Source organism: Oncorhynchus mykiss, chromosome 13 (assembly GCF_013265735.2).
Source record: "Oncorhynchus mykiss isolate Arlee chromosome 13, USDA_OmykA_1.1, whole genome shotgun sequence".
Lineage (NCBI taxonomy): Eukaryota > Metazoa > Chordata > Actinopteri > Salmoniformes > Salmonidae > Oncorhynchus > Oncorhynchus mykiss.
In genome coordinates, this window is record NC_048577.1 from 37,957,134 (window position 1) to 37,971,814 (window position 14,681).

The 14,681-nt window shown below is 45.9% G+C and overlaps 1 protein-coding gene across 3 annotated transcripts in view; it reads left to right on the forward strand.

Annotated features, from left to right (window-relative positions):
• The first annotated feature begins 1,855 nt into the window (after positions 1–1,855).
• LOC110486280 (unconventional myosin-X) overlaps positions 1,856–14,681 on the forward strand; it is a 46,624-nt gene continuing 33,798 nt past the window's right edge. The window contains exons 1-2 of one of the 3 annotated variants that reach the window (XM_036940974.1): positions 1,856–2,553; positions 10,775–10,830. In XM_036940974.1, coding sequence (XP_036796869.1) covers positions 2,419–2,553; positions 10,775–10,830 — 191 coding nt within the window. In that variant the 5' untranslated portion in view covers positions 1,856–2,418. The remainder of the gene's footprint in view (positions 2,554–10,774; positions 10,831–14,681) is intronic. The other 2 variants (XM_036940973.1, XM_036940975.1) reach the window with 2 other exon arrangements.

Consider the following 14,681-nt stretch of genomic DNA (forward strand, 5'->3'; position numbering starts at 1 on the left):
ACAGGGTCAGTAGCTATATACAGGATCAGTTCCAGGGTCAGTAGCTATATACATGGTCAGTTCCAGGGTCAGTAGCTATATACAGGGTCAGTTCCAGGGTCAGTAGCTATATACTGGGTCAGTTCCAGGGTCAGTAGCTATATACTGGGTCAGTTCCAGGGTCAGTAGCTATATACAGGGTCAGTTCCAGGGTCAGTAGCTATATACTGGGTCAGTTCCAGGGTCAGTAGCTATATGCAGGGACAGTTCCAGGATCAGTAGCTATATGCAGGGACAGTTTCAGGGTCAGTAGCTATATACAGGGTCAGTTCCAGGGTCAGTGCCAATACCATATTTACAGTGTGCATGGATACTGGAGTGGTAGAGGTAGATATTTATCGGGGTAAGGTGACTAGGCATCAGGATATATGATAAACAGAGTAGCAGCAGCAGCGTATTTAATGATTGTATGTGAGTGTGTGTGTGTTTGTGTGTGTGTGTGTGTGTGTGTGTGTCTCAGTGTGAGTGGGTGTGTAGAGTCCTGTGAGTGTGCATAGAGTCTGTGCAAAAATAAAAATGAAAGGGTCAATGCAGAAGGTCTGTGTAGCCATTTTGTTAGCTATTTTGCAGTCTTATAGCTTGGGGATAGAAGCTGTTCAGGAGCCTGTTGCTGTCATAATTGTTTCTCCGGAACCGCTTGCCGCGCGGAAGCAGAGAGAACAGTCTATGGCTTGGGTGGCTGGGGTCTTTCACAATTTTCCTTCCTTTCACACCGCCTGGTATAGAGGTCCTGGATGGCAGGGAGTGATGTACTCGGCTCTCCACACCACCCTCTGTAGCACCATGTGATCAAGGGCGGTGCAGGAGCCATACCAAGTAATTATGCAGCCAGTCAAGATACTCTTTTTGAGGATTTGAGGTCCCAAGCCAAATCCTGAGGGGGGAGAGGCAATGTCGCGCCGTCTTCATGACAGTGTGCGAGTGGACCATTTTAAGAGGTTATAAGTCAGGGGAATGTGGATAGAAGTTTTGAGGTGTTGGTTGTTTTCTAGTTCTCCTGAATTGCTCTCAAAGCAAATTTCATACACTAGTCTAGTATATTAGTCTAGTGTCAAAGCTATATATTCTGGTAATTACTGATCAATATTCATTCTCTGGAACAAAACAACAAGTATAATTTGACAAATTTATATTGGCTAAAAACACATCTAGATATGATCTGATCAAGTCTTAAGAAGTTCCAACCACAAAGTAATACAGTGGTTGGAGTTCAATCTGATATCACATGTAGAGAAAAGTTATTTCTTGTTGTGCAAACCCGAACTAAGTCACAGACAGGCTTATCTGTTAACAACATTTGGGAAGAAGAGCTCTGTCTATTAGTGATCAGTGATCACCATAACTGCCTGTGAAGTCATTGAAGGGAGTTTACTGGAATAGAGAATAAAGGGAGAGTCTATCTGCTTTCTATTGAGGCATTTCTTGTGTTTCCGAGGTCAAATGCCTGTATTAACCGGCACACACTCGCACGCACAACACACACACGCTAAATAAACCAGGAAAAACTGCCAGAAAATACACAATTACAAAAGTACTGGCTTAGGCCTACCAACACGGTATTTACAGTAGCCTTCACACAAACATGAAGTAGACGTGGTAAGAAACCATATCTTCTCAAGAATGACGGGCAAGGATGCTAAAGTGGTAGGTCATCAAAGAGGCATATGACGCAATCGTCTGTGGGAAGAGGGGGCGTGTAAGATGGGCTTGCCTTTTCTGGGCGTGTTATAGTCCAGCCAGTTATATTTCGCATTCGACAAGAGGGGCCGGCTCGACCCGCCCATTCAAGGCTGGCTGATCTCTGGCACGCTTTTGTTCAAACTCAAGTCAAGTCAGTCGTAATCGCCTGCCTAACCTTAAGTTTAGCTACTACACTGTAGTATGTGAATAGCAGCAGGCCACACGAATTTCGCTCTTCATATTGATTTCTTTAGACGGCTCTTATTTACAATATTCACGGTTTTGTCAGCCAGTAGTGGCATTTAGGCGTGAAAGTAGACATATTGGTATTTTAGTTAGCGTGTGATAACTTGTGCAACGACTTCAGATACGAGCAAGGTCTCGGGACTAGGCATCACCTTTTGGAAGGACAGATTTGACACAACTTTCAGACTAATTTTCACCAGGTTGAACTCTTCGATAGCTTCTATGTTCCTTCTATAGGCTAGTGTTGGACTGTCCTCTTGGCGTTTGTGTCTGTTTGTCACATTCCCTCTGGAAGTCTATGGAGAGAATTCTTTCAACTTGGATGTTATCCTCACGCGACTCTGGATTTAGTTACGTACTGTGAGAGGTACACGCGTAACCCCCAGAGACTAGACGTTGAATGTTGACTTTACGACAAGAGTAGTCGAAAACACCTGATTTTACCCGATTTGAATGCCTGTGCAAGGATTTTGTTGGTTTCTGTGCTGCAGGCAGGGTTTCAATTTGCTCGGACGGGACTATGGGGAGAAAGAGGAGGAAGAATCGTTTGAGTTGCGCAACAAGGAGGATCTGACTCGCAACGGACGTGTAAGGAACCTTATCTGCATGCATTATTAGTATTACCATGTTAATATGATTTGTCTGCCCACTCCTCCCCTATGATGCAGTTATGCGGCGTTGTTAAGACTTGTCATACGCATCTATGCACAGCCTATGTTATTCTCATCGTCCTGACTACTAAAGAACAGCCAATATGTCAGTCAGTTGGGATTTTGCTACATAGGGGGACATAAAAGCTGACGCTACATGTTTAGAAAAAGTAACCAAGCATTTAACCTGTATGGAACACGTTTGAGAGTACACAAAGTAGAAATTGTATTGGAGTCTGATTGCTTGCTATGACACATGTACATGTTATAACATAGTTATAACTAAGAATAGGCTACGTAGCCAGCATAACTCATGGTGCAGCTTGCTTTGAAGGGAAACACACAAGTAAGTGGCAGCTATAAATTGATGAACCAATGTCATTCCTCACCACAGAGAGGTATAGCTGGCTACATTACTCCTTGTCACCCAAGTTACCCACCTTCCTGATTTTGCCCTGAACACCAGCTCATGAATACACTCACTGCTGGCTATGGATTCAGCAGCAGGACAACGAAGTTGGGCCAGGGAAAGGTCTATCCATGCAACAACAAAAAATAACCATATTCCACTTTAGAATCCTATCCCAGATTGATACACATGGTAACATGCAGACATAGGCAGGAAGGAGCAGGTCTATGTGCACAAAGATAGGCCTAGACTAGAGGTTGTGTTAGATCAGCTTTGTCACAGAGCCCATATTTACAGTTTTGAAGTGGTACCACTGCCATCATGCTGACCTGACTGATTCCTTTTCCAGGATACAGGGATCGTGTCAGGTCATTCATGTGACCTGCTCCCTCCACGACGATAAAATACAGTTCCAGGGCACACAGACAGACAGAATGTGTGTTGATCCCTGTGTCTGGCCTGTTCTTTGAGGCCTGGGCCACATTGAGAAATCTCACGCAGTGTGATGCAACCAATAAAGCCCCGTGTTAAATGGAATCGATCCTGTGGCCTCTGTCCACTGTATGGCAAACAAGACTGTGGCCTTGTCTTCTCTGTAATGTCAGTCACATAATCGGGCACAGAGAGTTCAGCTTTGTGTGGGGTCATTGTTGCCCTGTATTGAGGTAACCTCTTTACGTCACTCTAGGACACAATGTACTGCGCCCTCCTCACAAGTCCATTTAAAAAAAGGAGCTTTGCCGAGAAATCATCGTCAAAGTCAATATGACTGACGGCTGCTGAGCAAGCCCTCTAGTTGTAGGCCTAATTCAATATTTCTTCATGTTAAGCTTTCAGTCCTATTTTCTTTATTGCTTGCAGTGCTTAGCTTGACTTGGGCAGCAGGTCTTCTTCCACAACGAGAACATGAAGCGCCCATCCAGCCGAATAGTCCACTCTCCCCTCCTGTTCCCCTCCTGAAGATGTTATGAGTGATAGTCTATATCCATTCCTATCATCCGTTCTGTCTGCCAGCTGTTACACACGTATGTTTTAGAAACTGGAGGGAGATACTTTTCTTTAATGGAAATGGTCTTGAGTTGCGATGGATAGGCAGGTCTCTTCCCATCAGTCCATCGGCACTAACAGACGGGTCTGGTCCGGAGATAAGAGGAACATCTGGTGCTCAGGGGGATCCAGAGAGGTGTCCGTACTGGAGAGTTGTTCTTGGCAAACATCCCATGTCTTGATCATTATGCACCATCTGTCTGGCAGTGATAGCTAAAAAAAAAACAACCTCCATCCATGGTCCATTTCCTCAATCAATGCAGGGCTATTGTAGTATGTCTCAGTTAATGCAGCTTGATGGGCTTAAAGTAAGACCCTCTCCACAGCAGTGGAGGCTGCTGAGGGGAGGACGGCTCATAATGGCTGGAAGGGAGCTAATGGAATGGCATTCATCACACAGAACCCATGTGTTTGATACCATTCCACCTATTCCGCTCCAGCCATTTCCACAAGCCTGTCCTCCCCAATTAAGGGGACACCAACCTCCTGTGCTCAACCTCCCCATCTAACCTAGCCATGCATATCCAGGCCAAAAACTGTCACCACCCCTTTTAGCCTCGCAATCATGTCTTCTCTCTGTCATTACCTCATTGTGACTTACAGTGGGGTAAATCACTTTTTGTTGATTTGAACGCAACCTTTTTGGAGCTGAATGCCAAAACCTTCAAGAGATAAAGTTGACTTATTTTGCATACCCCTGCATACCATGAGACATGTCTTCAGCACTGGCAAAGATCAATGGTTGAGATATCATTTAAAAGCTTACAAACAGGGTGGTCAAACTGTTTTATAATTTAAAAAAAACATTTTTTAATGACATATTCACCTATGTTGTAGTTTAGACCCTATTTTACATAATCCAAGGTTTTGGTGTTGTGCCCGCCATTGGTTGAGACACAACATGCTCTTGAATACAGGTGGGTGTCATGTTTTGTCTGATAATGTACTAAAAGGAGAATTAAATAGATATTTAGACTTTCAGATAATACCATAAAGATGGTTGGAGGTCCACATATCAGAGAATGTTGACTTGAGTGGGAATATGTTGTTTTACATTTTAGGCTACTGTCATTCCTCCATAGGAAATCTATTGAACTCATTGAAGGATAGATAATAATACAGACATGACCAGTTGACATTCGACGGTGGGTGGACCGGCGGCCATCTTTGTGGTAGGAATTAGATCTTAAAATTGCAATTGAATTGACATTTTAATGGTATACCAGCTAGAGCTAGTCTGAAGGGATAGGTCCATTCTATGAATTATATTTCTAGGATTGAAATGACACCCACCCTGTATTCAACAGCATGTTGTGTCTCAACCGACGGCGGCACAACACAAACACCTCAGAGGATCTGAAGTAGGGTCTAAGCTACAGCGTATGAACAAAATCGGATTTTCCGCGTTTTTTTAGATAATTGACGTGTAAAGATTTTTTTGTGAAATATCAATTTCTATTCAAAACATTTTTGCGCAATAAATTCTTAGGGTTTGACAACCCTGTTAGCTTTTGAAATGAATTAATATGGATTTACCCAATAGTGTGCTGCACACTTCCTTTCCCAAAAGAGCACAAAGAGAGTAACCGCTAAAGAACATCCCTTCTACAAACAGTAGGCCTCACCTCCCACTTGAGATTGTATCAGCTTCTTAACTATAACCGGACACAACTCCCGAGAAAATATTGATGATTGATTTCCTGCCTACTGCTAATCCTGTTTCCTCCCGGCCTGACCCCTCTCACTGATGTGTGCTGGATATAGATACGACCAGTCAATACTACCTGCTGAGCCAACCATTAGACCTCGGCTGACCCAGACTAAGAATGCACCATTACAGCACAGACTCCGAAGGCCGTCCATCCCAAGGAAAATCAAAGGATTTTTGAACTGTAATATTTGTCTTTCCATGGTGTCAGTGGTGGTTTTGGGGGTGGGGTCGGAAGGTGAGTGTCGTAGATGAGTCCTGGTCCTGGGAAAGCCCTACAGGGAAGTTCCACTGTTTACATAGTGGCCTCAGTTACGTTCAGCGTTGGACAAGCCACACTTTGAGGCAGTAGGTCAGACCTCCCAGCCCTCCTCCCTCTGTGTGTGTGTGTTGGAACGTTTTCTCTGTAAAAGCTTGTTAGCTAAATGGCCCCTGCTGCTGCCAGGGATGACCACAGCTACCCACAGGCCTGGTGGAGGAGTGAGGAGTCTCCCCTCCGCTCCAGATACATCCCATCCAACATCTTCACCACCAACTTCTACGTCGACCTTTTCCCCTGCGGTGCCAAGAAGGGTTGTGAAGAGTAACAGCCGTAATACTAAAACCCTGGAGTGACGCTCTGTGGCCGGCCTGTGCTCCAGCTGTAGTTGGAGGCAGGAGGCAGTTTTTTGACGCTTGTGCAGGCTTGGCTGGCAGAGCGGTCACTGCCTGGGCCAGTTCAGAACCTTTCCCCTGCATGTTTACAATCCGGATTCAAAGAAATTGCTCTCCCAACAGCTGCCCAAACAGTCAGGCAGGCTGAGCTGAATGCCTTCAGTGTTGAGATAGCCAGGGCACTAATTTTAGGAGAGGACATCCGTCATTCTTTCTCCCTTCCATGTTTCCACTTAAATCTCAGCATTCTGCTAGATGCAATGTGAAGTTAGCCCTAGTTATGTTTGCCACCCGGCAATGTGCCTGTCTACGACAGCTGCCAGCATTACCGGGAAGAAGCAGGTCCAGTCGTGGCTTGCACGAAAGTGGGTCCCGTTAACCGGCTAACGCCGATGCCTCTGGCCTCCCCTCTTTTTTTAAATAAAGAGTCTTCAGAGGTGTTACGGTACACTGGTTTATATTTGGTTTCCGTTGCGTCGCGGCCTCACCTCCTTCAGGCCACACATCTGGTCCTCAGGCTGGCGTTGTCAGAGCCCGAGCATTTCATCCTGGTTACTCAGCCTCCCAGGAGAGCTGCAGGGCCAGGCAGGGGGAGGAGGAGGGAGGAGAGGGTGGTGGTGGTGGAGGGGGGCCAGAGGAGAGCGGAAGTGAGCCGCGGAACGAATACATCACGACATCTCTCCCTCCCTCCTTCCCGGGCCCCCGCTCCAGTCCGTATGATTCATCCCCTGCCTGCCCTCTCTTCCACTCGGTCTACTCTACAGCGAGATCGACTCCTCCGGACTTCTGAATAGCACGGCATTCTCTCCTTCTTTTTTTCCTTCTATCATCTTTGGGACTATGCATTTAAAGAGTTCACAAACCTGGAGGGGGGGGGGGGGGATAGTGGAAAGTTGTGATAGTGGAATGCACAAAATTGGGTAGTACATCATCAGTTTTCCTCTTGTCATTACAGAGATATTTATCACTTGTCCAGATCAACGAGCCCATAGACTTTCTTGTAATGTTTGAGTCACTCAAATGTCACACAAATACACATTAGACAAGGGAACGTATAGAATTACAAGAAAATGAGCTTTAAAATGGCAACATTTTCTCTGCCACCCATGACAAAATGTGTAGAATAGCAGGAAATAAGTGTGAGTGAAAAAGTTTGGGAATCTTGGGCCTAGATACACAGACGGGGGAGATCGTAGAGAGTACCTTTTCGTAGAGAGTACCTACTCACAATAAGACCGGGGAGGATTTATTTATTGGATTTATAAGCAGAATTGCCATATGGCAAACAGTGACATCTATCATTTCCGTCACCAGTTTTCTCTCAGTCAGACATGGCAAACTCAGGCTGTGTCTGGTGTGAGCCAATGTCTAGAGAACGGGACTTGGCCAGACGGTTGAGGGTCGACGAGGGCCAAGCAGAGCCAGGAGCAGGGGAGGGCCACAGCCCGCTCGAGCCTCATTCACAAATTGCTTTACGACACCATTCAGTCATTCCTATCGGGCTCGTCTGACATTTACAATACCTGTTCCTGGGTTAAACTTGAACTCAGTCACATTACTCACACCTTCTTCTTATCCTTTCATTTGACCTCGGGCCCTCCGCCCGGCGTCTACCCTCGTACTGTAAATTAGTAGTTGGATTTTTCTTTTCCCATTTTTGTTTTTAACTTTCTGAAGCACTTTGCGGAGGCAGAGTCCTAAACTTAGCAGACCCAGCAGTAACATGTGGTGTTTGAACAGCGAGGGGCCCAGAGCTGACCTGGATAGTGTTTCAGGTAGGCCAGAACCCCGGGCTGGGCCGCCGCAGGGCCTCCCTTAAGGCTGTGTTTCCTCAGAGACAACAACACAGGCCACAGAAACACACAGCGCATCACAGACACGGGCCAACTGGATCACAGGCTAGCTCTGATGAGGTTTTCCAAGGCCAGGCTAGGATTCCTAAGGGCCCATAGGCAGTAAAAGGAAATCTCCTTTTCAGCCACTGGCTACTTCACAGGGCGTCCCGGAATAAAAAGTTCACTGTTCCACCGTGAAAATTGATTTAACTTGACTGCTAGCAGGGGCTCCGTGTATTCAGTTGACACATCGCTCAGTGTGCGGCAGAGAGAGGGGTGGAGATAGATGGCTGTTTAAGAGGAAAAGTACTGTACACTGAAATGATGTTGGCCCCTCATTGTGATTTTCCAGGAAATGAAAAAAAGCCCTCTGCTTAGTCATCAGTGCAGTTAAAGTAGAAACGGGAGTCTGTCTCTACACCCTCATTTATGGGCCTAGTCTGTTTGTCTCCCTGGTCTGGCCTCTCTCTCTCACTCTCTCTCTCTCTCTCTCTCTCTCTCTCTCTCTCTCTCTCTCTCTCTCTCTCTCTCTGTCTCTCTGTCTCTCTCTGAAAGAGGAGTGCCAGCAGCATGTGAGGGTAGGCTATACGGTGTTACAGCCTTGGTTGGTCTAGTGACCTAAAGGTTCAAGTGCTCTGGCTAGAAGTGTCTGCTAAGAAAAAGAAGGGATTGATTTCTGTTTGTTTATTTTGACACTGTACCAACATTAGTCTTATGGGACTTGAATATATCATTTTGTCATGTGTGTGTGTTTATAGACAGAGACAGCTATGTGAGATAGGAGTGCGACTGACCACAAATATTTGATGTTATTTGCCTTTTTCACAGAAACGACTGGATGTGAATAAAAGGGCGTGGGGGTGTGTGTTGAGCTAAAGCACAACATAATCCTCTGTTCCTGGTTCTTATGTTAAATGAGCCTGTTTTGAATGCCATATTTCTCCCAACCATCTCACCCTTGGATGTGAAAGCCAACCATTACAAGAACAGAGCAGCTATGTGCCTGGTGTGGCTGCCAGGAAAGGCAGGCAGAATGCTATACTGTAACACACAGGGTTGGCTGGGGGGCAAACCTTCAGGGGGGAAATCACCCCATCTAGACTGCCCGGGAACCTACCATGCTAACTGTCATAGCACATTAACTAGCCTACAGCAAATATCGACAGGGTTGTCTACCTTGAACTGATTGGCCCATAGCTCTCTCAGATCACCCCTCATTACTCATGTATGTTGTAATCAGAATGCAGACTCTTCCCAGCTAGCACATAACGTTATGAGAACCATATGTTTCTTAGATCTTGGTGAGAGGGTGTTGGTCCTATGGTTATTTTACACACTACCTTCCCAAAACCTCCTGGGAATGGTGCAGGATAGTTGCTTGGCTTTGAAACATTCTAAGCTCATTTACACAACTTGAACAGAACGTTTCCTAAAAGTTCAAATATTACATTTTGGTAATATTCTAGGAACGTTCTCCAACTGGTTTAACAATTGGGAATATTCTCAGATAGTTCAGAGAACATTAAGAAACAATGTTCTTCTGTGAGAATTTCAGTACTTCAGCATAATGTTTCCTAAAGGTTTCCATCGTGGTTCCATTTAAAGTCATATGCTTACATTGTTCTGAATATGTTTAGAAACAACATTCTTCTCTGGGATTTTCAGTAGTTTCAGCATAACGTTTCCTACATGAGAAATCATGGTTCTATTTAAAGCCATGTTCTCAAATAGATCAGAGAACATAAAAACAAGATCCATAAAAAACCACAAGAAAACTGTAGTAACGTTCAGAGAACTTTCTAATAATGTTATTGAAGTAAATGATTATGTTCTGAGCATCAACAAAACTATCTCTATCCTCTGTCTTGTTAAGCGTGTTCAGCTGTGTTGGTTGCACCCACTAATTGGCCACACCTGATGTTAATGAGCGCCTGTTTCCTTTGAAATGGAGTCTGTTTGAATAGACTAAACTTAACAGCTTTGTATGAATTCAAAAACATGGCATGCTAGCTCCATCCTGGGGGCCCAGTGGACTAATTCCATGGATTAAGAACAAAAGGTCATAGATTCAAATCTCACTGATGTGCCACGATAAATACAAAAAAGACACGTGTTTACATGATTAATGCCTAAGCAAATTCATTTTGATCTGTGCTTGGAGTTGAAAACAGTTCAACTAAGCTAACAATGTTATTAAAAGTCTTATTGAAACATGTTCTCAGAACCGTACTTTTATTACCTTCAAATAACCTATAATTTCCGTTCTCAGAACATTAATACAACCTCTCAGGGAACCATAGTAAAACCTTCTCAGAACCTCCCTTCAACCTAAATATGAATGTTCCCAGAACAGGCGAAATGTTCACTTCTGTTCTCAGAACGTTTTACCGGTCAGGATATGTATAGCTTCATTCCCAGAACCAATGGGAAACCAAAAACGTACATGTCCACAACATTCAAGGAACCAAATGTGCTAGCTGGGTTAAGTTGTTGCTTTTCTTCACAGGGTCCACTTGAGGTGACTCTCTCTCAGCCGACTCGCACAGCCAATGGGACAAACGGGTAAGTTGTGTGTGTGTGTGTGTGTGTGTGTGTTTGTTTGTGTACGCCTGAGTGAACACACGTTGTGCTGCTTTCAGGAAGTCAGTGTTCCAGTTTTACAGAACGTTTACACCAGAAGTTCCTCTATAGCTCTTGATGTTCGTGTGTGATTCTGTGTAAATGATGTGTCACCAAGCACGGACATCATTAGTACCCAATCTCTTTATCGTTTGCTTCCCTCTCCAGAGCTTGGTTCATGGGGTTTCTCAAATCAAATCAAATGTTATTGGTCACATACACATGGTTAGCAGATGTTCATGCGAGTGTTGCGAAATGCTTGTGCTTTTAGTTCCGACCGTGCAGTAATATCTAACAAGTAATCTAACAATTTCACAACTACCTTATACACACAAGTGTGGCCTTGAGATAGAATCTGTTTTTCAGTCTCTCGGTCCCAGCTTTGATGCACCTGTACTGACCTCGTCTTCTGGATGATAGCGGGGTGAACAGGCAGTGGCTCGGGTGGTTGTTCTCCTTGATGATCTTTTTGACCTTCCTGTGACATCGGGTGGTGTAGGTGTCCTGGAGGGCAGGTAGTTTGCCCTCAGTGATGCGTTGTGCGGACTTCACGACCCTCTGGAGAGGCTTACGGTTGTGGGCGGAGTAGTTGCCGTACCAGGCGGTGATAGAGCCCGACAGGATGCTCTCGATTGTGCATCTGTAAAAGTTTGTGAGAGTCATAGTATGCCTGACCACACACGAACACACACACAGAAGTACACGTAGGATCTTACTTTGAGCAAATTTGCTACAACAGAAAAATTATCCTGCAGCAACAAGAAATGTGAATTATTATGTGGATTATAAATAATGGTCATTTTTGTAGAGGTTGATGCATTTTTCATGAGGGAAAATCAAGTGGAAATGACAAACTTCAGAAGCCTTTTAAACCTCAAATACACTACAAGTTCTCATGCAACAGGGTGATCAAATTAAGATTCTATATCTGTAGGACGCGCCAATACCACTACCAGATTCGCAGGCCATCTGTCAGCATGAGACAGGGGGACTCTCACACCCGGGTTCAAGATAAGACAGATACACACACACACACACACACACACACACACACACACACACACACACAGAGACCACTTGACCTCCACCAGCAGCAGTGGTCATGGCAGTCTTTATTTTACTTTGTATTTATTTAACCTTTATTTAACAAGGCAATGACAATGACGGCCAAACCCTAACCCAGATGACGCTGGGCCAATTGTGCTCCGCCTCATGGACTCCCAGTCACGGCCAGTTATGATACAAACCAGGGTTTGTAGTGATGCCTCTAGCACTGTGATGCAGTGCCTTAGACCGCTGCACCACTTGGGAGCCAAGACGTGACGTGAGTGTGGAATGGTGGTGGTGGAGGGGGAGATGAGTGATCTCAGGCCTGCATCACAATATCAGTCAGGCATCATATCCGTATCTACCCCCTCCCCTCTCCCACCTCACTCCCAGGCAATCTCAGTCTCAGTCCTCTCAGAGCACAGACAGCGTGGAGTGAAAATCCCTAGAATTATATAACGCAGCTGATGAACAGTATACATGCCTGATAATGTCACAACTCGCTACCAGAGGACAACTCAAACAGGAAAGGGAGGAGGGCTGAGGGTGGGGGCGCTGAGGGAGCGGTGAGTTGAGGCTCTCTGAAGCCTCAAGTCAGACGGGACATGCAGCCTCCTGAGGGAGCGAGGGAGGGAGGGAGGACAGGGTGAGCGAGGTGACTCAATCTCACTTCAGGAACACACCCTGGAGGGGCGAGGCTGTCACAAGCGTGTGTGTGTGTGTGCTGCCACCTCCACAGAGCAGAGAAGGCCGGGAGGCCTCAGAGCTGTCACACAGGTGATTTACTGCTGGCGCTAGAGGGAGTGTGTCAAATAACTTACTGACTATAATCATCACACTAAGAATTAGGTGCTGTGCTACACGACCATTACATGGCCACTGGGCCACACCTATCTAATGGCCCATCACAAGGCAGGGAGGAGACACTGTGACGTATAGTCTCAGGTATATTCGCACAGATTAGACCAGTTTAATTTGTTTTTTTAGGGGAATGTAGTCACAAGTGAATGTAGGCTAAGCAGAGTAAGTCTGTATTGAAAAGCACTCTGATATTGAAGGGATGTTGCGAGTTTGTGCCATTCTGAAAGTGAGCTTCATAGATTTCTGTCCATCCGGAATAGGAGAGGATAGGTTCCAGCAGGTCATCCCACACCTCCGTCTGTGTGCACTAACCTTTATAGCACCTTCATTTGAACATGATTAGTCATGTCATGTAGCCGTTATTGCTCATTATGAGCCCTGCAGGCTTCACTGTGAGCACGTTCTGTTCTGCGGATAGAGAGCTTCTCCCGAGCAGCTCAGTGGGCGTAGTTACATGTGTATTCACGTCCACAGTGTCTAGTGTGAAGTGAACAAAAGCCTCTGGTTAGCTAGGTTGATTGAGGTGTGATACTGTAGAGAGAGAGAGAGAGGAGACAGGTGTGGGATCGGATGGGAGGGCTGGCATATGCCCAAATGGGCAACATATGTTCATTTTAGGTTAGGTGTTGTGTGTTAGTGTCCCATTGTGTTGACCTACTAACCCAGAGTGGCAGCTCACCCATGGTGCCTGTCTGGTACACAGTAGACCGACAGTAGACCGGAGGTAGATCGACAGTAGACCGACAGTAGACAGTCAGTAGACAGTCAGTAGACAGTCAGTAGACCGTCAGTAGACCTACAGTAGACAGACAGTAGACCGTCAGTAGACCGTCAGTAGACCGTCAGTAGACCGTCAGTAGACAGTCAGTAGACCGTCAGTAGACCGTCAGTAGACCGTCAGTAGACCGTCAGTAGACCGTCAGTAGACCGACAGTAGACAGTCAGTAGACCGACAGTAGACAGTCAGTAGACCGACAGTAGACAGTCAGTAGACCGTCAGTAGACCGTCAGTAGACCGTCAGTAGACCGTCAGTAGACAGACTTTAGACAGACTGTAGTCGCCCCCTCATCCCAGCATGTGGTGCCAAGCTCAGTGTCAGCAGCAGTCAGGGCCATGATGTCTAACAGAGGCCTGTCATACAACCCCAACCCATACAGTCTGGCTGGTGCCTTTATGAAATGCCTCCATGGCCTACTGCCTGCCCCTCAAACAGGACAGGAGCCTCTCGCTCCCATGCATCCATATCTGTCTCACATCATCTCTATTTTCTCCCAACTCCTTCCCTCTCCCGCCTCAACTGAGCCCCTTGTTGGCAGGCCAGGGACAGACAGAGGAGTGGGAGGCTAGGAGACACACAGGAGGCAGAACACAGTGGGACCACTGAGGGAAGCTCTCGCTAGCTCCCCCCTCTCTCTCTCTCGGTTTCTTTCTCTCTGTCCCTCTCTTTCTTCTCACTTCTATGAAACACACTCTCTCTGTCAAGAGCATGACTCTTGGTGTGGGATGCCAGACAATGATGGCTGGAAGAGACTGAAAGAGACAATGTTTACAACTGTCTTTGGAAGTGTGTATCTGTGTGTTCCAAGAAGTCCTTGAATGTGATCTGTGTGGTGATCGCCTGTGTGTGTCAGTACTCGGACAGAACTAGGAGCTCTTATGTCAACTCTCCATACTAATCTAACCATGAAAGGTTTATTAAGTTGACCGGCAGCGCAGCTTCAAGTGCCAAGATATCAAGGCTTTGTTAATGTAGCTTACACTCTATTCAAGCTCCTGAAATGCATTGTTTTCCTCCTTTCAAGACATTCCCTTCCTTCACACGCACATTGTCACGTACACGCATGCGTGCCCTCCCCCTCTCTCTCTCTCTCACACACACACACAC